General features: G+C 38.2%; 3 protein-coding genes across 3 annotated transcripts; 1 reads left to right on the top strand and 2 right to left on the bottom strand.

The window, feature by feature from the left end:
- The first annotated feature begins 1,659 nt into the window (after positions 1–1,659).
- LOC111810275 (F-box/kelch-repeat protein SKIP25) lies at positions 1,660–3,155 on the top strand. The gene has a single exon (XM_087117525.1). The coding sequence runs from the start codon at positions 1,821–1,823 to the stop codon at positions 2,940–2,942; it is 1,122 nt and encodes a 373-aa protein (XP_086973651.1). The 5' UTR covers positions 1,660–1,820; the 3' UTR covers positions 2,943–3,155.
- A 1,592-nt stretch (positions 3,156–4,747) lies between these two features.
- HGL1 (heteroglycan glucosidase 1) lies at positions 4,748–16,848 on the bottom strand. The gene is made up of 22 exons (XM_023696502.2): positions 16,432–16,848; positions 14,921–15,212; positions 14,724–14,792; positions 14,394–14,649; positions 14,103–14,185; positions 13,759–13,854; positions 13,395–13,563; positions 13,180–13,322; positions 13,009–13,095; positions 12,699–12,884; positions 11,795–11,962; positions 10,999–11,119; positions 10,848–10,917; positions 10,155–10,242; positions 9,954–10,074; positions 8,784–8,977; positions 8,599–8,707; positions 7,459–7,614; positions 6,210–6,312; positions 5,704–5,877; positions 5,421–5,566; positions 4,748–5,066 (listed from the first exon to the last, which is right to left on the bottom strand). Exons 1-22 carry the CDS (start codon positions 16,590–16,592, stop codon positions 4,879–4,881), a joined length of 3,180 nt encoding a protein of 1,059 aa, XP_023552270.2. The 5' UTR covers positions 16,593–16,848; the 3' UTR covers positions 4,748–4,878.
- A 2,172-nt stretch (positions 16,849–19,020) lies between these two features.
- LOC111809697 (acyl-CoA-binding protein) lies at positions 19,021–20,390 on the bottom strand. Its single transcript, XM_023696080.2, has 4 exons — positions 20,241–20,390; positions 19,570–19,687; positions 19,394–19,456; positions 19,021–19,232 (listed from the first exon to the last, which is right to left on the bottom strand). Exons 1-4 carry the CDS (start codon positions 20,250–20,252, stop codon positions 19,156–19,158), a joined length of 270 nt encoding a protein of 89 aa, XP_023551848.1. The 5' UTR covers positions 20,253–20,390; the 3' UTR covers positions 19,021–19,155.
- Positions 20,391–22,065: the final 1,675 nt, after the last annotated feature.

Raw genomic sequence — 22,065 nt, 5'->3', positions numbered from 1 at the left:
AAAGTGATAAATGTTAGTATATCTTGTACTATCCGGTAAAATTATATATAGTAAATTGAATCATATATATCTTGTAAATAGAGTTTTGAATTATATATAGTAAATTGAATCATATATATACTCGTAGATAGAGTTTTGAATTATATATAGCAAATTGACTCATATATATCCTCGTAGTAGATAGAGTTTTGAATTATATACAGTAAATTGAATCATATATATCCTCGTAGATAGAGTTTTGAGAATGTACTTTCTATTATGTATATTTTCTCTTATACATTCTTATACATATTCATCAATATAAATCCTTAGTCAGAGTTTCTTTTGCATTTTTTCCCTTCTATTTCTTTGTGTTCATCTGGATCTGAGTGTGTGGATAGTTTGATGTTAACGGTAAGAAATAGGAATACAAAAAATAAATGGAGATGGGGAGAGGCGTTGGGGAAAGGGTAGCATTTACAGCCACATCCTGTGCAATCCCCTTCGCCCAACATCACTGTTATTCAACTATTTCTCTCTCTTATTAATGAGTTTAGGGTGAGTATTCATAAGCAGGGCAAGCAAGCATAGCCATCCTTTCCTTCCAAAAAAAAACTTTTATAATTTATTCTTATGCATTACGTCTCTGTTTTCTCTCTCTCTCTCTAAATATTAATTGATTGGGATTGCAATCTAACCACCCCACCCTTCCCTTCTCGTGTCTTCCCCCTTCAAAGTCTTCCCCTTCCCACTTATACATTTAAGACATATATATATATATATATATATACTCGTTCACAATGGACCATATTCTGTTCATAATATTAGGAACATTCTGAACATCTATCTATTAGGTTCTATCGAGGCATTGGATCTTCCTATGTCCATGTCATATGATTTATGGACTATGTATTGGATAACAGGTGTATGATCTAACTTTCGACCCACTATATCCATGCTGTTTGAAACTGTCCTTGAAAAATCTATTTCGAGTATGAACTTAGGTCTAATTCCTGTTTAAATGAGGAATGTGGGAAGAAACTAAGAGAGATTTGTTTCTTTAGCTAAATGGGGTTGGGAATAGAGATTATATACCTCGACCCCTTCCCTGCCCAAATTCTCGTCTATTCTGCTCACTTTATAACGTGTGTTATGAAATATTATGTTGCTAAAATTTGAGTTTTTGTAAATTTTATTAAATATTATATTATGTTTTTTTTTAATCAAATGTTATACAGTAAACTCTGCTCCTGTTTATACAGTAATAAATGAAATTTTTTGCAAGGATGGGGACGGAGAAGGCTTTTCCGTTCCCGTCTCGCCTTATGGACATCTCTATTTTCACTCTTTAGATCTAGGATTAGATGATTATTTAGTCCTCGAGGTTTCGAAACAAGGAAAGATTCACATGTGTATGTATAATTGTATTATAAATAAAAACTATATTATAAAATTAATAGTAAATTGAGTATATTTGACTCAAACCCATAATAAAGCCAATTAAATTCTTTTATGGGTTTGTTTTTTTAATTTAATATGTAAAGATAGAATTCATAATTTTAGGAGAGGGCTAAATTGAAAATTTTGTAAAAGATTAGGGACTATTGTGTAATTATGTAATATTTATGTTATACATATATAAAAGGCAATATTTGGGGCTTTCAGAGAAAAGTGTTGGCTTTTCGTATCTGCCGAGTAAAGACTTTATGCCGTCCAATGAAATGATCCAAACCCAAATTCAGAGATGAGCGGCGCCACCGCCACCCGTCTTGTTCCCCATCCCCTTCTCCTTCTCCAGTCCATCCGCCGCCGCCGCCGCCGCCGCCATTAAACCCCTTCTCATGGTCACCGCCGCTGCTCCCACCCCCAAGCGCAGTAAACTGGCTCTCCACCCTCAACACCACCACAACCGCCCCTCTCCGCCGCTTCTCCCGGGCCTCCCTGATGACGTGGCACAACTCTGCCTCTCCCATCTTCCTCCTTCCCTCCTCTTCTCCGTCTGCCGGTCATGGCGGCGCCTCCTTTACTCCCCTTCTTTTCCTCCGTTCTTCTCCCTCTACGCCCTTCTCTCCTCCTCCCCTGATTCCATCGATTTCTTCAACTTCGATCCAATCTCTTCCAAATGGACCTCTCTCCCTCCCCATCCTAATCCCCCCTCTCTACAGCTCTTGATCCACCACCCCTCTTTCCTCTCCCGCCACCTCCCCGTTCAGTCCCTCGCCGTCTCCGGCCACCTCCTCCTCTTAGCCGCCACCACCCACAACCTCCTCCCCGCCCTTCCTCGCCCTCTCCTCTTTTCCCCTCTTTCAAATTCCTGGCGTCTCGCCCCTCCTCTCCCCACCCCTCGCCGCTGGTGCGCTGCCGGCTCTCTCCGCGGCTCTGTCTACGTCGCCAGTGGAATCGGCTCCTTCTTCTCCACTGATGTCGCTCGATCCGTCGAGAGATGGGATTTGAAACCAATGGACGGTGGCGCGTGGGAGAAGGTGAGTGGGCTTAAGGATGGGAGATTTAGCAGAGACGCCACTGATGCTGTTGGGTGGAGGGGGAAGCTCTGTATGGTGAATGTGAAAGGGGATGCGCGGAAAGAAGGGTTGGTTTATGATTTGGAAAGGGATGAGTGGGAGGAGATGTCGGAGGGGATGATCGGAGGTTGGAGAGGGCCGGTGGCGACCATGGAGGAGGAAGAGATGTATGTGGTGGATGAAGTCACCGGAAGTCTGAGAAGGTATGATCCGGAAAGGGATTTCTGGGAAGAGGTAACGGAGTCAAATCGGCTGAAAGGGGCGGTTCAGATGGCGGCCGGCGGCGGCAGAGTATGCGTGGTGTGCAGCGGAAGTAGAAGGGAAATCGTGGTGGTGGATGTGGTAGCGTCGCCACCGCGGCTGTGGGTTGAGGCGACGCCGCCGGGGATGGAGGTGGTCGCCGTCCACGTGCTGCCCAGAATGAGTGCCCCAAAGTCATGATCGTCCGTCGGTAACAGCCAGAAAGGGATTTTTTTTTTGCGTGTTGTTTAATAAATTGATTGAAAAATAATATCGATAATTTAATTAATTGATGTTTTTGTCTTTGGAAAGGAAAGGAAAGGAAAGGAAAAGTGGAGATTTGTCGGTTTAGAGAAGAGCATTTGCCATCCACTCTTCAATGCATCAACTCCCGATTAGGGAATATTAATTTTACTGTTTCTTTTTTCTTATTTTGAAAATCATTATTCTAATTACAAAACCAATCTTGGATGATTTATTTTATTCTATTTTATTATTATTTTGTTTTCCAATTCAATAATTGTAAATAGATAATCATATTATAAATTTTTGAATATGAATGAGAATTAATGTGAAGAAAATTATTTGAATCAGTTCTCTATCCATTCAACTCAACTCTCTATTTTTTGGGTAGTTAAGTGCTCCGGATCTCTATTTTCCGAGGTGGATTGGGTTAGGTACTGGACTCAATGGGTAGGTTGAGTTGAGTCGCTTAGTCTTTTATAGGTTGGACTCAATGGGTAGGTTGAGTTGAGTCGCTTAGTCTTTTATAGGTTGGATTGTAACACTAATTTTAAACATATATACGAAAATTTTTTTGTTTTTAAAAAATTCTAACTCAAACCCAATCGAAGATTTATGTCAACACTACAACTTTTTTGGAATTCTTGTAACAGCTAGCCGATATTGTCCTTTTTAGAGTTTTAAAAGGCATCTTGTTGGGGGAAGGTTTTCACACCCATATATGGTTGTTTGTTCTCCCCAACCAATGTGGGAAGGTTTTCACACCTTTATAAATTGTTGTTTGTTCTCCTCTCCAACCAATGTTGGACATCACAATCTACCGCCTCCGGGGCCCAGCGATAAATTGTTGTTTGTTCTCCTCTCCAACCAATGTTGGACATCACAATCTACCGCCTCCGGGGCCCAGCGTCCTCGCGTGCACTCTTTCCTTCCTCCAATCGATGTGGGACCGCCCTCAAATCCACCCCCTTTGAGACCCAGCGTCCTTACTAGCACATCGCCTCGTGTCTACCCCCTTCGGAGAACAGCGAGAAGGCTAAAACATCATCCGACGTCTAGCTCTAATACCATTTGTAACGGCCCAAATCCACCATTAGCAGATATTATCATATTTGGGCTTTCCCTCAATGCTTTAAAACACATCTACTGGGAAAGGTTTCTACCCCTTTATAAATGATGGTTTGTTCTCTAACCTAACTAATATGGGACATCACATTTCTTTCTAGTTTTTTTCAAAGTGTCTATTCAAAGTGGGAAGCTCCCAACTTTTTGGGATATGTTTAGCTTTTTATTTCATGATATATATATATATTTGATAATTATATAAATATAAAGCTACTTTTCTTGGTTCATTTAATACATATTTGACCCATAAAAAGTGTCAAATTTGCCTTTTCATAAAGTTTATTTTTATATAAAAAAATAATAATATATATATATATATATTATCAGTGTTAAAGGCCTTACCTTACCTGCTCCACTCTAAAAAGAAGAAAAGAAGAAATCAATACAGTAGGTAATGTCATCAAATAAAATAAAAAATTGCAAACTCAACCGTTCACTCACTACTTACCCTACCCGAGTCGAACCAACCCCGGCACGAGTTAACAAACATGATATAAACATTAACATTTGAAAATTCGAGGGTATTTTTTAAACAAAGTGTTAACGTTTTTCATCCAAAACTAACGGTAATGGAATTATTGAGACTTTTCAAAACCGCTAAAGCCAAGCCAATCAGAAAGAAACAAAGAAGAATGGCATAGTTGCAAATCCATGCAACTTTTATTTGAGAAACTGTTCCCAGTTAGCCTTAGAACAAGCCATGGAGTCAGGATAGGAACATTGATTAAGAACACAACATAATCTTCTTCAATGCAACAATCAATGAGATTTAGATCATCACCTCGTAACTGTGCGAGATTCGGAGCGGAGTTTCCTTAGACACCGGCCTCTGTTCCGACCATAGCTCCAGGTTGACCGTTCCAGTTCCCCAGTGGACGAAACATTTGTAAACTTCCTTGATATTAAACTTGTTGACTAACGCTAATCCCAAACATTTATCAACTAGCTTCCATTCACCTGGAATGTTTACTTTTCTTTAGCAAGCAAAAGATTAAGCTTAACAAAACACGTATTTTTGTAGCTAAGATTCAGCCTCGATAACCTTCTCGAGTTTCGTCATTGAAGCATGGAATTAATAGATACAACTCTAAAAGTTCAGCAGCTGATCAGAATCGTTCTAAACCACTATGATTAACTTTACACACATTTCAAAGTTCATATATCTAATAGACATAAAACCTAAAGATCCTAAGTCCTACCAGACAGAATAAATTGAATACTATGCATAATAGACTCTTAACGTCAAGGAAGTTCACAGAAGTTTAAGGACGTTATTAGACAATATATCAGTAAACGAAAGAAAATGATTACCATTGGGTAAAAGATCTCCCTCGAAGTACTGCTCCCCTGATTCGGGCCAGATTTCGTGCACGGACCCGTCAACCGATGTGAATGAAATAAAAGATTCGGAAGGATGTAAAAGGTTAAACATTGGATGAACCCTTAAGCAGACCAACCTACAAAATTTTAAAGAACATATAGAATTAGTCAAATCAACAGATCTATTCAAGTTTTCAAACTTGAAAGCCTCCAAACATCCAAGTTTTCAGCAATGAGGCTAAAAGTAGAACTTATAGTAATATTTGGTGCAAACCTTGAGAAACCACCAGAACCAGCACCTACTTTGACAGCTACAATGCTGGAGTTAATCTGAAGTGCTTTAGCACCTTCCTTTGAAATGTATATTTTTCGTCTTAGGGCTAACCCTCCGTCAATATCACCTTCCAGTTCGAGAGATTCCTCGTCTCCATCATGCTCGATTTTCCTACTGAAAGAAAAGATTATCACCTTCAAGGCATCTGTTAATCGGACTTTGTGTAGTTTTTGGTTCGGTGTAATCGTTTTGGATTGAGGTTCGTTCTTGATTCTTGTAGTTTTTTTGTGGACTCGTTTCGTGGGCTTGTTTTTTTGTATGCCCTTGTATAACGTTTCGTTTTTCTCGATGAAAGCTCGATTTCTAGCAAACAAGAACTGAACTGGCAAAAGTGAATACTCTCCCTAAAGTTTATAAATATTTATGAACTATTTCACTTGTCAAGAAACGTAATCTGTTATATGAGTTAATATTCAGAATCATTCAAGCAGAGGTTGGGAACTTACTCAATGATGCTATATTCCTCCGTACATCCAGCGGATCGGTACTCCGTACCGCTGAACTCCTCATAACCATTGATATCAATCTTGCCTTGGAGCCACTGTATCCCTGGAACTCACAGACAAAATGATATCAACCTATCTATTACATTTTATAAGTAAATAGTGATAACCAAGAAAAAGAATAAAAATACTCTTTTGAACTCGAGCCATTATATTGTTTTGAACTTGAACCATAATGACAAGTAGTTTTACTATTCTGACCCGAGGAAGGTACATGAACAGGTAGTTTATATGTATGGAGTTTAGGGTTTAGAGCAAAAGGGCTCCTCCAGGCTTATGAGCTTATGAGTATTACCCTAGGGGCAACTCGATGCACACTTTGTGCAAGACTGACAAAGGACCTAGACATACGTGAAATTTAGACCCAAGAGAAAACAGAAAGCCTCTAGGTTGTGAACCTGGAGAACGATTCCTTAAAGGAGGTATGTTGAGGATTAGTTAAAGAGTGACCTACAAAGTTTGGTACAGACATTAAGCCACAATTTGGCTATCACTAGGAGATTAAGTCCGATAAGAGCCTCCAAGTAGGTTGCTTACTAAATAGTTTTATACTCATTTCGTGTTATTCTTTTTTTTTTTTTCCACATGGAGTGTAGACTATTGTTGATGGCAGGAGCATGCAGAGCCATGCAGGTGCAATGGGTGCCCTTTAGATCGAGTCACCTTCCTTCTTGTCATGTTATTATTATTTTAAATGCTACTTTCCGAAACTTATACATTTTTTGTAAACCGTTTTGATTTGACTCCACAAATATTACCTTTAAACTACTTTTATGTCGATTTTGAATGCATATTTAAAATTTAAATTCTTTGTGTCTCCCGTTTTACAAAAAAATAAATGAAAATTTTACCACTCTTTCTACCCTTGAGTGTACGAGGTGACCTGTGATTCAAGGTATAAAAACCAGGTCGTTACACTTTCCTAGTCCTTCCTTGAAAGTACTTTTCCAAAAAGTTAACCCGAATTACCATTACTGATCTCGGATCATAAACTCAGTGGCAGGAATCATCTATGTAGGTCATAATCTAGGACCTTCCCTTAGTTTACCAACATATACTCTAGGATCTAGAAATATGATTAAACATCTAGATATCATAACATCATTCCCCGTTAAATTTTGATAGCAAATGAAGTTTTAAAACGAAAAGAAAAGAGTAATATTTAAAATTACAATAATCATAAAGTTGTTACCTGAAGGAAGGTGTGTCATGGAAATTATTCTACCACCAATCCAGGGGACTACTTTAACAGACCAATGGCCGCCTTTCAGTTCAATAGGAGTTTTTGAAAGTGATACTCCCTTATGTTCAGAAACCCCTTCATGATCTTGCAAAGTCTTGGCACTTTCTGCAAGGCATTTATTGAATAAGCAAATCATAAGTAAAAATGGAGGTAACGGTAACCGCCCAAGCCCACCGCTAGTAAATATTGTCCTCTTTAGGCTTTCCCTTCTGGGCTTCCCCTCAAGGCTTTAAAACGCATCTACTAGGGAGAGGTTCCACACCCTTATAAGGAATGTTTCGTTCCCTTCTCCAACCGATGTGGGATCTCATAATCCACCCCCTTGGGAGCCTAGCGTCCTCGCTGACACACCGCCTGGTGTCTGGCTCTGATACTATTTGCAACAGCTCAAGCCCACTGCTAGCAAATATTATCCTCTTTGGGGTTTCCCTTCTAGGCTTCCCTCAAGGCTTTAAAACGCAATAACTAGGAAGAGATTTCCAGGAATGTTTCTTACCCTCTCTAATCAACGTGGGATTTCACAATAACTGAAACTCAAGAATCCATTATTACTTGGACGGATGACCTTAAAACTACTTAAGTATACAACTTTTCCTTTGTACCATCGAGCCAATTTATGATGGTTCAAATGTACGTTGACATGACTATTAAATCACCAATCAATTCAAAATATTAAGCTGATGGGTTAAGGTAAATTTAATTATATCAATACTTCAACACACTTGCTCACTTGTGGGCTTACAAATTGATTGAGAAGGAAATGATACTACATGGGTTCGAACAAAAAATCTCCTTCACTATGATCATATTGAATCACGATCGATCCGAAAGTTTAAGCTAATAAGTTATGCTAAATTTAGTTATATCGACACATAGTGGCATGGGCTTGTTTCTTCCTCTTGAAGAGTTCTTTAGAGAGCACAATCTTACGATGGCCAATTAGATAAGCTTTGTAACTCCTTGGGTTTAGGGTGTTCTCTCAGTTTTGTATATTTCACTTGTTAAAAAATTTTGTTTCCTATATATAAGAAATGCTACATTGAAACGTACTCGAAAGAGAAAAAGAGAAGAAGAATGGAGCTGTAGTACCTAATCGATGACGATATTCTCGCTCGCTGATGGCTATCAGGTCAGCCGCTTCTTGTTCGGAGGGTAACGTCACTTGCAAGACTTCTCCATCTGTGCCCCAAGCATCAATCTGGAGGTGTAGAGAATTACAATATGAATACAGTCGAGAGCTCCCAAAGGGACTTTGGAAATAAAAGAAAATGCACCTTTGCCCCTCCACCCAGTAGTATCTGAACATGAAGACGCCGCTTTGGCCTTGTCCATGATCCTTCAGTTCTAGAAACTTGAACAGTAACAACTGAAGATTCTAGTTCTGCAACATAATGTGTCAAAAGGTATGCACCTAAAGTGAAACCATATCCGTCACCATCATCTTCATATAGAACACCTTTAGCCTTTCCTGTAAATACATTGAAAATTACTAAACTTGGACAAGGAAAGAATTTCCAGAAAAATGTTAACTGGTGAACTGTAACAGAACTATAACAGCCCAGCCCAAGTCCACCGTTAGTAGATATTGTCCGCTTTGCAAGTATTGTTGTCAACCTCACGATTTTTAAAACGCATCTATTAGGGAGAGATTTCCACACCCTTATAAGGAATGTTGCGTCTACAGAGGAGAGATTTCCACACCCTTATAAGTAATGTTTCATTCTCCTCTCCAACCGATGTGGGATCTCACAATCCACCCCCCTTGGGGGCCAACGTCCTCGCTGGCACACCGCCCGGTGTCTGGTTTTGATACCATTTGTAACAGCCCAAGTCCACCTTTAGCAGATATTATCCGCTTTGGCCCGTTACGTATCACCGTCAGCCTCACAATTTTTAAGACATGTCTACTATGGAGAGGTTTCTACACCCTTATAAAGAATGTTTCGTTCCCCTCTCCAACCGATGTGGGATCTCACAATCTATTCCCCTTGAGGGTCTAGCGTCCTCGTTGGCACACCGCCCGGTGTCTGGCTCTGGTATCATTTGTAACAGCCCAAGTCCACAGTTAACAGATATTTTCCGTTTTGGCCCGTTATGTATCGCCATCAGCGGAGAGGTTTCCACACCCTTATAAGGAATGCTTCATTCCCCTCTCTAACCGATGTGGGATCTCACATGAACGGACCAAAATCTAGAGAAATCAATGCAATTTAGTTAAAGGCGCTCCTAACGAGGTAATAAATAGTCCCGATTACTAGGTCAGTCTACACTTATTAATTGAAGGAAAATGACACCCTTTGGTCTTTAGGCGGTCAGAAAGTAACGATAACTAGTCAAGAAAAGAGTAGGATAAGAATATAAGTATATGTGTGGTAGAGAAAGGATAATATACAGATCACTTCATGGTCAATCCCAAAAAAATGTGAATAAGCCAATGTCATCACCATTTTCATCTAAAGCCACAAGAAGAGATAAATCATCAGAAGGATTTGCTTCTCCAGTATGCTGGTGTGCAGGACCTAAAGGAACAATTGATCCACCTTGCAGAAATAAGACTGGTAGATCCTGCAATGATCCAATGCACGTGAAAAAGAATAACAAAGAAAGCCAGTAACAAAGCAATTAAATCAGCAAGCAGAAATTACCGGATGCGAGTCATCGAAATCGAATCTCGACCAAATTCCCTTCGGCAATGTCAAATTTAAATTGTTGATTCCTTGGTTGGGCAAAGTGCTGCTCAAGAACAAGTGTTAGTATAAAAATAATTGGATTGATACTATAACGGCTCAGTCCACCGCTAGCAGATATGGTCCTCTTTGGGCTTTCCCTCAAGGTTTTTAAAATGCGTATGCTAGGGAGAGGTTTCCACACCTTTATAAAGGGTGTTTCGTTCTCCTCCCCAACCGATGTAGGATATCACAATCCACCCCCCTTCAGGGCCCAACGTCCTCGCTGGCACTCGTTCCTTTCTCCAATCGATGTGGGACCCCCACCAAATCCACCCCCCTTTGGGGCCTAGCGTCCTTGCTGGCACACTGCCTCGTGTCTACCCCTTTGGGGAATAGCCTCCTCGCTGGTACATCGTCCAGTGTCTGGCTCTGATACCATTTGTAATGGCTCAAATCTACCGCTAGAAGATATTGTCCTCTTTGGGCTTTCCCTTTCGGGTTTCCCCTCAAGGTTTGTAAAACACGTTTGCTAGCGAGAGGTTTCCACACCCTTATAAAGGGTGTTTCGTTCTCCTCTCCAACCGATGTGGGATATCACAGATACTCTACCAGCCCCGCTACTTAACCCTTAGTACCCAAAAGTTACCCAATATTCTATATATAATCTACCTTGAATAGATTAAAATTGAACCCAGAAGAAAAGAATTTTCAATTTTTCTCAAGTTGGCATCTTTTGGATCTGCAAAATGTTAAAACGGAGTCAAAAAAATGTTGCAACCAGAAAGAAACATATCAAAGCTGGATAAGTAAGGTAACCTACCAGCAAAAAAAACAGGAGTTGCAACAGGAACACCCGTTGTATGAGCCATATAGAAAAGAGTGTATATATGAGGTAATAGGCGGTAGCGTCTCTTCAATGCTAGGCGGCAAACTTCTTCACACTAACAAATGATCAAAGCTTCGGTTCAAATAATTTGAAGATATCAGAAATAATCCATAAACCCATGACAATTTAAACCATTTGCAATAGGTACAGGCATATAACCCATGACAACACAGGTATTCGTCATTGATATGAAATAAGGCGTCGTAATGAAAGTTGCATATTATGTTTTCTTAAGTCATGAGCTTGTTCCTTTGCATTTTTTTCGTTTAAATTTGCATGCTAGAGTCATTGAAGTAGTCTTGATCAAGATATCTTGTGGAGTGTTTCGAATCACGAGTTTTCTTTACTCTTGATCTTGATCATCAAAGTAATCCGTTCCTATACATTTCCTTAGGTTGATTCCTTAATGTTTTTGGGTTCTCACATAATTTAGATCTATAGATCTTGTTCTTCAACAAGATTCTTAGAGTTTCATAACAAGTCACTCTTAATCCTTTAATATGAACGGCATTAACGAAGGAGGAGACACTAACAGTCACTCTTAATCCTAAGAGTTTCCTAAACTTTCTCAACCATGTTTGTGCAGTGTTCATTAATTAATCATTTGATGGAGTCAGATTCAAGTCATTAAACTCAAATCTTCTAGACAAAAATGATCCTTCTCATATATATTAAAACCCTGAAATGATGACCAACAAAGTAAATATAATATATTTAGGTTAGGGAAAACCTCTTCTCCAAATGACCATGGTTCATGGTCAGCAGTGCTGGTTTCAGAATGCCCACGGCAGAAAGGAAACATGGCACCAATTCCCATCCACCTTCCGAAAAGCCTAGGTGTCGCGTTTCCAGCAAAGCCACCAATGTCTGGTCCAGATAGAGGCTGACCACTGAGTCCCTGAAGAGCGACAAGCGAGAAGATAATGAAATCTAAATCGAAGCCATAATCATAACTCATTCTTAAGACCTTGGTGAAAATCAAAGCATTTAAGATTCTCTCAACCATTGATGTTAATAAAAAAAAGGTTACGGCCACTGATGTTAATCTAATATTGTAAGATGCTCCTCTCCTCATCTTTATGGACCCTCCTACCCCTTTCCTTCAAACTTCCCTCGTAACGGGCTAAATGTGCATCTCTCCAAAAGAAAAAAAATCTTAAATACTTTTCTCAGTTATGTAGATATTTAGATTATATTTGACACTATGCAAGTGCTCGATCTGTTGGGCCATGCTTGAACACCATGTTAGGCATTTCTCTCCAATTATAGATGGTATCAGAGTCAGACACCAGGCAATGTGCCAGCGAGGAGACTGAGCTCCAAAGAGGGGTGGACACGAGGCAGTGTGCCAGCAAGGACGCTTGGACCTGAAGGGGGGTGGATTGGAGGGTCCCACATCGATTGAAGAAGGGAACGAGTGCCAGCGAGGACACTAGGTCCTAGAGGGGGGTGGATTCTGAGATCCCACATCAATTGTGGAGGAGAACGAAGCATTCTTTATAAGGGTGTGGAAACCTCACCCTAGCATACGCGTTTTAAAAACCTTGAGGGGAACCCCGAAAGGGAAAGTCCGAAGAAGAAAAGACATATGCAGATTGAAGTAGAAATTTTGCATAGAGCCAATAGTTAATTACCAACTGAAGTATCATGGAGATGCTCATGTGAAGATGCTCCCAGCTTGAAATGTTGTCACCTGTCCATGTAGCAGCATACTTTTGGCTACCAACAAAACCAGCCCTAGTGAGAACAAAAGGACGCCTTTCACTGTTAGCCGATTTCATCCCTTCATATGTTGATCTAGCCATCAACATTCCATACACCTGAAGTACAAAACCGTGTTATTAAATATTATCAAATATCGCTAAACAAACATTCCGAAAACAAGAAGCATTTGCACTCGTGATGTTCGATACGAATGGCTCAAGGTTATGCTAAGGATTATACATTGTGATAGTAAGAATGATTCTGGCAACCCCCAAATTCTTCATCGCCTCTATGAATGTTACTCTCGGGCATCGTTTTAGTTACCGTCTGAAAAGGAAAGTGATGATTAATGGTAAAAGGTACTGATGAAAGTGTAAGCACAAACTAAAAATAATTTACATGTAGCATTACCTTAAAAATAGCTGGTTCATTCATGTCATTCCATATACCATCAACACCATTAGAAACAAAATCCTTAACTAAATTTGCCCACCAATCTCGAGCTTTAGCTTGTGTAAATTCAGGAAATACACACGGCCCGGGCCAGACCTCGCCTAAGACAATTCAGAAGTGTTTAGTATACCATTAAAAGGTCACAATTTAAGTGCCAATGATAAGACACATACCTACGTAAGGTTCTCCATTAGCTTTTTGGACCCAAACATTTTTTTCAGAACCACTGTCATATACAAAATAACCTTTTTCATGTTTGATTCCAGGATCAAGCATCCAAATAGCTTTAATACCAATTTGGTGAAGACCGTTCACCAAAGTTTTTGGATCAACAAAACGCTCCTGAGAAAATGTCACTATTATATGCATGCCTTTTCTCCATTTAGTGTATAGAAAAGATACGATAATTAAGTTCAAACCCCGAAGGTAAGAGATGCATGTGAAGAACCATTTAGACGTATAATCATGTTAAAGATGATTAAAATAAGAAGTAAAATGTAGTTGTCATCGATGGAGATCAATTAGACAATGACATACAGGGTCGAAAGTGAAACAACGGAAACCATCCATGTAGTCTATGTCCATCCATATAACATCGCAGGGTATATTTTTCTCTCGAAACGTTCTTGAAACCTGCAATAGTTTGCAGAAAAAGAAACTGATTAACAGCTTAACTATTCCTTATAGGACCTTAAATAGACTAAATTCTAACTAGATTTGTTGTGTTTTGCTTCTTGCATAGCCAAGAATGGAAAAGACATGAACATTTGCTTAAAATATAACAGTAGTTGGGCTGACATAGATATACTAGTCCTGCACAAAGCCATATTCATAAGACCAATTGTCCCTGATTATGAAAATATCAGTGTATTCCAGCCTACCTCGAGTACTCGATCAGCAGAATCATAGCTCCAACGGCATTGGTGGTAGCCCAAGGCCCATTTTGGGGGCATAAACACAGTGCCTAGTGAGAAAATAACCCGTTAAGGCTTATAACAAAAGAGTTTTTTAACACGGTTAAAATCCAAATTATAGATGATGATGACTCGATTACAACGACCGAACTATTGAGCAATAACTTCATCGACCAAAAATTATAAATTATAAATCTTGTTTGATGAGTTAAAGCAATGTAAAAATACAGAAAAGTTAAGAATTGAAAAGCAAGTTACCAACTGCCTTAGAGAAGGACTTTAAAACAGCTGATGGCGAGGAAAATGGACCGAATGTAATGACGGGATATGAGGAAGGAGCGATGAATTGTATTATTGAATCTTCCCTCAGATCAATCTCACAACGCAGGGACGTGTCGGCAAGAACGCCTAGTGCCTCCCCATTTGGAAGAATGGCCAACACCCATGGATGTGATTGGTACAAGGATGTAGTTCCAGAACCATATCCATAAGCATCTGTGTTCCATGTGAAAATCTACAAGGGAGGGAACTGCTAAGGTCAAGAAGAATTAACTAACTAATATCAAGTATACCAAATTATTAACGTACTCTTTTCCCCGTTCGCTCGAGTTGTCCACTAACTTCCCCAGTTCCATAAAAGGAGGTACCAGCAGGAAGCTGTAGAAGTCAAATTTGTCAAATTACTTTGAATGGATTTCAAGACTCAAAGTGTATATAATTCATGATCAGAAACCATAACTGCAAGATATCAAATGACAAACGATAATATTTATACGAAAACGGACCTGAAGTTTAACAATCTGCTGGCCAAGGTGACACTCGAAAACAGGAACATATGTAGCAAGCTTCTGGCTAGAAATCGGTGTGTCTCTATCCTTAGATTTTATGAAAGAAAAACTTGGATAAGCCGCAGCTCTATCGTTTGCAGAACAATCAAATCGAAAAACACCATCTTCCAGTATAGGCTCAAAAATCATATTCCCAGAGAGAGTGTCTATTGTGATTCCTTTCTCTTTGGTGTTCCCCATTTTACACGTAAACTTTCCTGAAATCAACTTCTTGTTTGTCCACTTTCTCCTGTATCCCAAAAATCAAAGGGAAAAAACATTCAGATAGTTAAGCCTCAATGATCAAATACCCAAAATTTGAAATGAATATGTCACTCTGGGCCAATTCAGATTAGAGTATAAACATTAAATCCAAGCCTGCACAATTTGAGATTTTCACACCCTTATAAGCATGTTTAGTTCTCCTCCCCAACCAATGTGGGATCTCACAATCCACCCCTCTTCGGGCCCAGCGTCCTTGTTGGCACTCGTTCCCTTCTCCAATCGATGTGGGACCCCCAATCCACCCCCTTTTGGGACCCAGCATCCTTGTTGGCACACCACCTCGTGACCACCCCCTTTGGAGCTCAAACTTCTCGCTAGCACATCACCTGGTGTCTAGCTCTAATACCATTTGCAACGGCACAAGCCCACCACTAGCGAATAATGTCCTCTTTGGGCTTTCCCTTTCGGGCTTCCCTTCAAGATTTTAAAAAGCATATGCTAGGGAGAGGTTTCCACATCTTTGTACAGAATGTTTTGTTCTCCTCCCCAATCGATGTGGGATCTCACAATCCACCCATTTTTGGGGCCCAGCATCCTTGCTGGCACACCGCCACATGTCCACCCCCTTCAGGGCTCAGCCTCCTCGCTAGCACATCGCTCGGTGTCTGGCTCTGATACCATTCGTAACAGCCCAAGGCCACCGCTAGAAGATATTGTCCTCTTTGGATTTTCACTTTCAGACTTCCCCTCAAGATTTTTAAAACGCATCTGCTAGGGGGAGGTTTCCACACTCTTATAAAGAATGTTTCGTTCTTCTCCCCAACCTACGTGGGATCTCACAAAAACAGCTAAGATTTTGTAGACCAAGATGTGAAAAACCATACAAAAAGAAAGTTAAACAGAGAACAGATTGGCTCTTTGTCACATTCAATTGGGATCATCTCTATTATGATGTAGCTCAAGAAACGAGAGTCTAAAATGTGCGGATTCAATCATTCAAGCTCGTTTCTGAAATCAAACAGATCATTATTCCTCAGAGAGGACGTGAGTTCCGAATTGCTACTGATTTCGAGTCGAATATGTCGAGAAATGCCAAAAGTGCGATCAAATTTATGTGAAATGATCAACACAACAATCAAAAACAGCATCGATGAACAAATAAACCATCAAAATCCTAACGAAACGAACTAATCTGAATCGTCAAGGGCAAAGATAAGGTAAAAAAATAAAAAACTAGCAAGAACCTGGAGAAATGAAGCTTGTTCGAATCACAAGAACGAGCACCAGATATTCTTGTTGTACAAATGCGATGTATAGAATTGGGAGTCCGATTAAGCCAAGGAATATATCCCGATGATCGCCCACATCGAGCCACTAGGCCACTCAAAACTGATGATTCTTCCATCACTTTCGAGCTCAACCTTTTTATATTACGCGCCCCAACTATGCACAGCCCTCATAATAACTTTTCAGGATTAAAAAATAATAATCTCTTTCTTTTCAGTTAATTTAGCTGCTGCTCGCCATATCCATTGTGTTCTGCTGCTCGCCATATCCATTGTGTTCTGCTGCTTCTTCAGTGGCCTAAAAGTGAGAAATCCCAGAGATTTGTTGTCATGTTCATGAGAATTGAAATTTCATCGCAAGGGGAAGATCTTACAGGAGTTGTATATACTAATGAAATGTGATAATTTGCTAATTCGAGCAGTTGAGTGGACAGGACACTTCCCAGCATCCATTCTAGAACTTGATAATCAGAGCAATTTAATGAATAACACACCTATTCCTAATTATATATTTTTCTTGAGTGAAAAATACACCTTTCCGTCGAAAATGAAGATGAAGAATCTTGTTAGACGAAGACGACTCTTCATAATGACATCATATTGTCCACTTTGAGCATCCCACGACTAAGTTTAGAGCATAGCTCTGATACTACGTTAGACGAACACGACTCTCCACAATGGTATGATATTGTCCACTTGGAAGCATAAGCTCTCGTCGCTTTGCTTTGGGCTTCCCCAAAAGACCTCGTAACAATGGAGAAAGGATTCTTTGTTTATAAACCCATAATCATTTAGCCAACGTCGGACTTTCATCCTGTAACAAATCTAAATTTTAACCATTTGAATTTAGTACTATTTTGATCTCTAAATTTTTAAGATAGTTATCGATCCTTTTCAGGTAAGTGTAGAATAGACGGTGTTGATAGATGTCAGGGTAAGGTGGATCGACCACATGTGAACCGGGATTTCTTCATAAATACATAAATACTTTTTCAATTAATATAATAAAAGTATATTAATTTTATATTTATGAAAGGCAAGATTAATAAAAATAAAATCTAATTATGAGTTTTGTCCTTATAATTAGTTTTGGACGAAAATCGTTAATCATTTGAAAACTTACGTGTATCCGATTCTTTGCTTAAAAATATTATAATAAAATTAAATTACAAAGTTTAATTTTGGAACTTGTTCAGTCCATAAATAAAATTTCTAATAAAATTTAATTTAACCTATAAATAAATACTCTCCACATATTAAAAAAAAAATTCTTAAACCTTTAATTTAATGTCAGTAGATCATGGAAAGGTAAAGTTCATATTAGATACTCAGTCAAAATTCAAAAACTTGTTACACACTAAAAAAGACTGTTTGACTTTACTTTTGCTTTTTCTAAAAAATAATATCCTTCTCTTATATATCTATGATCTTTCTCTTAATTAGCACGTAACCTATTGAATGAATACAATTGTTGTACGGCTACCCGTAACTCTAGAGGAGGCTAGCCGTGGACAAGTATCCCCGAGCCACTGCTATAGTTTGATGGGGAAAAATGCATGCTTTTTATGAAAGTTGAAAGAGGAAGACATTCAATTCAAACAAACATGGATGAGCCCTTTGATTATGGTGAACAGGGTTGTAACATCTGCTGGTTCATCTGAGATGATAAGTGTATCATCCATGTGCACATGCGATATCAAGACCTGTAATTCTAGTGTTTGAATGGATCATAGGGCGGCTGGCAATAGTTCTTAATGAGGTCGGTAGGAGAGGGGAACAAAACATTATTTAGAAGAGGGTGGAAATCTCTCCTTAGCATATGCGTTTTAAAAACTTTGAGGAAAAACCCATAGAGGACAATATTTGATAGCAGAAGAGGGTGGAAATCTCTCCCTAGCATATGCGTTAAGAGGGTGGAAATCTCTCCCTAGCATATGCGTTTTAAAAACTTTGAGGAAAAGCCGATAGCAGTGGATTTGTGAGCGGTTACAAATGGTATCAGAACCAGATACCAGATAGTGTGCCAGCAATGACATTGAATCTCGAAGGAGGGTGGACACCGAGTGGTGTGCCAGTGAGGACACTGGACTGTGAAGGAGGGTGGATGTAAGATCCCATATCGATTAAAGAGAGAAACGTGCGACACTGGGCCCTGAAGGGGTTGGATTGTGAAATCTCACGTCGATTGGAGAAGAGAACTAGTGTCAGCGTGCCCTGAAGGGGGTGGATAGTGAGATCTCACATCGGTTGGAGAGGAGAACGAAACATTCTTTATAAAAGTGTGAAAACCTCTCCCTAGCAGATGCATTTTTAAAATCTTGAAAAAAAGCTTGAAAGAGAAAGTCTAAAGAGAACGTTCTTTAGCCGTTCTTTGGCTGACTCTAAAGATGAAATTGTTCAATTAGCTTTATTTGTGAAATTTTGCAAGTATCCTAAAATAAACTCTAGTTTCCAAATCCTGTTGACACTGTCTACACTTATGGAAAAAATGAAAAAAGCAATTAACAAGCCCAAGTATATTAATTTGGTTAAAAGGTTGAAGATTCATTAGCGAAATCCAATAGTAATAATACTTGCACATAGTTCATTGTTACACAATTTAGATAAATATGATAAAAGTACTGAACTTAAAACAAGGATTATTTCAACATCATTGTTCATACAGATAATCAGAGAAACTTATCAGTTAGCAGCAGCTGCCTCTTGTAACTGTTTCACCTTCGTGATGTAGTCGCTCATTGCATCATCCTTGGATTTTGCTGCAAAAACATTTAATTCTCTTCAATCAAGCTCATTGTTGTACATTTTTTACAAATCTTTAATCTAATAGAGTTCATGGCAAAAAAGAGTAAACATATTTCAATGTCATCGCAAAATAGAGAAAATCCATTTCATAGTGTTGAATTCTGAGAAAACTTACCTTCAACAGCCTTCCAGGCATCCCATTTGGCTCTGTCTCTCTGGTTGAACACTCCAGGTCGGCCTACAAATCAGTCATAGTTGCAATAAACGGTTAAATTGGAGAATTTGATCACATAATTCCATCTATACACAATTTTTCTTTAGAAATTATATTCAATGAAAGACAGTACTTACTAGTGTTCACGGGTCCAACAGTGGCCTGCTTGTATAGTCCATAGAGAATGAGTTTGTTTTCATTGCTTGTGTTCTCCGGCAAGGTCTTTGCCTTCTCAGCATACTCCTCAAACTCCTCCTGCAGAACTCAGCCTCATCAAGTTGTGATACAGACTGCGTGCTTTTAGTTCCATATAACAACAAATATATGAAGTTCTTACAATTCTCTGCACCTATTGCCCTAAATATCTAGAGTCCCGCAACAGTGTAATAACTCAAGCAATCAATTCGGAAACAACCAAAAGATTCACATCTGTCGATCTGGAACGACCAGATGTCGTTCATTCTTCGGAAGGAAAACACAGATCGACTAAAAAATATACAGATCTGAAAAGATAAATCCAACAGAAATCATTCTAACGAAGTCCAACAAATCTAACATATTATCAATGCATAACTATGACGCAAAACAAGAGACACGCAGCGATCTGCACTAATACCCTAACTCAATGCCAAGATCATCACCAACGAAAAGCTAAAGCATAATCATTCGGCATCAAATCACCCATTCTAAACGAAGAATTCAACTACTGGTCGAACAAGAAAATGACATAAAGAGAAGGATTGAGAGCTTCGAAGCTAATAACGTAAAGAATCTGAGAATTCAGAAGAAGAATGAGAGAGAAACCTACCTTCAAACCCATGGCGACTCGAAGCTCAATACAGAAACGAAATACTAACTGGGAAGGACGACGAGTGTGGAGCTTTTAAATACGTGGAGGTGAGTAGAACAGAAGGAATAAATCGCCGAGTAATCGCCTTCAAAAGAAATTTATATATATATATATCTATATATATATATATATATATATATAAATAAATAAATAAAACTATATTTTCTTTTAAATAAATTTTTAAAAATAAATAAATAAATACTGGTTGGTTTCTTTACATTTGTTTTTTATTCATTTTAATACATATATTCTTAAATTGTTTATATATGGACCAAAATCAAATAAAGTCAAAATATAGGGACCAATCACAAATTATCTAAAATAGTTGGGACTAATTTAAAAATTGTTAAAATTATTTTTGTTAGGTTTATTCTCTATTTTTTCTTTTTTTTTTTCATTGAAAATTAGTTTAATATATTTTTTATAACTTTATAATTGAAACGTGTGACTAAAAGAATTGGAAAATAATTTTAAAATGATATAATTAATTTAATTATTTCAAAATTATTTCCTTCTATTCTCAATATATAATAAGAGTATTAATTTATATGATATAATAATTTAATTATTTTTTGTAATTTATAAATATTGTTGATATTCGATCGTAACAAAATTTATTAAAATTTTAACAATAATTTTTACAATAATAACTAAATTATTACGAATAAATACGAAAATTAAATTGTTATTACATTATAATTTTAATACGAGTAAATGGAATATATTTTAGGTACGATAACTAGTTTTTGTTTTTTTGAAATTAAGATGTTATTGGAGAAATAAATTTTTTAAAAAATAAATTTTAAAAATAACTTAAATGTTTATTCCACCAAACGAAATTATTAACAAATTTGATCTAAATTATTATTATTATTATTTAAAAATAAATAAAAGGTAAAGAGACTAAATCGCCGAGTGGACGCACGATATAACGAAGTCGAATCCAGTGGGGACCACACGAGTGGGGATATTCCTCCCGATCAGCTACGGATGGGCGGGGGAAAATTACGCAACCCTGTGGGGTCCACTATTGTTTATTATTTCGATGATCTCTAAGCGTTGGCACTCCCAATTGAGCCTTGTGATCTCGACACGTGTCATGTGGCCCCCACTTTAATAAATTATTCATTAAAACATTTTTTGATTCAGATATATTTTAATTTAGTCACCTTATTTTAAATCTTTACTTTTATTCTATATATTTTTAATTGAAAAAAAAGTAATACTTACTTTGAATAACTAAATTTAAATTCATTTTTTATTAAAAATAAATAGACTAAATTTAAAATTTATTAAAAACAATTTCTTTTGCTCAACGATATGTTCGAGTCTCGAGTCTCTAACTGCGAGTTGAAAGTATAGTATCTTAACTAGTTGAGTCGTGTTGAAATTGACAAGACCAAACGAAGGTAAGGACACGAGTTCAACTCCGATTGAATTGACTTTTATAAGTAATTAAAAATAATATATTGATGCAAATTTAAATATTTTTGGAAAATAATAAAAGAGGAAATGGGCTTTACGGTCCAAGTAGGCCCATGAATACAACACGCCTGAGGCCCATCCTTGAAGTCTTGAAAGCCCACAAAACTGATCGGAGAGGTCCAATGGGCTTTTGCCACGTTTCATGATTTTTAATATATATTTTTAGTTTTGTTTAGTTATTTTTTTTACAATACATTCGATAAAATGAGGGTGCATTTGATGGGATGACAGGGCTGTGACGATTACGGATCACAGCCGTAGTTTCGGTCTGCTCAAACAAGAGCTTCTTGTCTACGTG

The sequence above is a fragment of the Cucurbita pepo genome, chromosome 14, assembly GCF_057944985.1.
Source record: "Cucurbita pepo subsp. pepo isolate OVF chromosome 14, ASM5794498v1, whole genome shotgun sequence".
NCBI classification, from domain to species: Eukaryota; Viridiplantae; Streptophyta; class Magnoliopsida; order Cucurbitales; family Cucurbitaceae; genus Cucurbita; species Cucurbita pepo.
This window is presented reverse-complemented; position numbering and strand designations above follow the sequence as displayed.

Excerpts from the sequence above, each read along its gene's own strand:
- LOC111810275 (XM_087117525.1), top strand. The coding sequence starts at position 1,821 with ATGGTCACCGCCGCTGCTCCCACCCCCAAGCGCAGTAAACTGGCTCTC.
- HGL1 (XM_023696502.2), bottom strand. The coding sequence starts at position 16,592 with ATGGAAGAATCATCAGTTTTGAGTGGCCTAGTGGCTCGATGTGGGCGA. Across the intron at positions 11,963-12,698 it reads TCTCCATGATACTTCAGTTG|GGACTCAGTGGTCAGCCTCT; the intron begins GTAATTAACTAT and ends GTCGCTCTTCAG. Across the intron at positions 10,075-10,154 it reads ATTTCGATGACTCGCATCCG|GATCTACCAGTCTTATTTCT; the intron begins GTAATTTCTGCT and ends GGATCATTGCAG.
- LOC111809697 (XM_023696080.2), bottom strand. Across the intron at positions 19,457-19,569 it reads TGTTGGACCCGTGAACACTA|GCCGACCTGGAGTGTTCAAC; the intron begins GTAAGTACTGTC and ends ACTGATTTGTAG. Across the intron at positions 19,233-19,393 it reads TGCCTGGAAGGCTGTTGAAG|CAAAATCCAAGGATGATGCA; the intron begins GTAAGTTTTCTC and ends ATGTTTTTGCAG.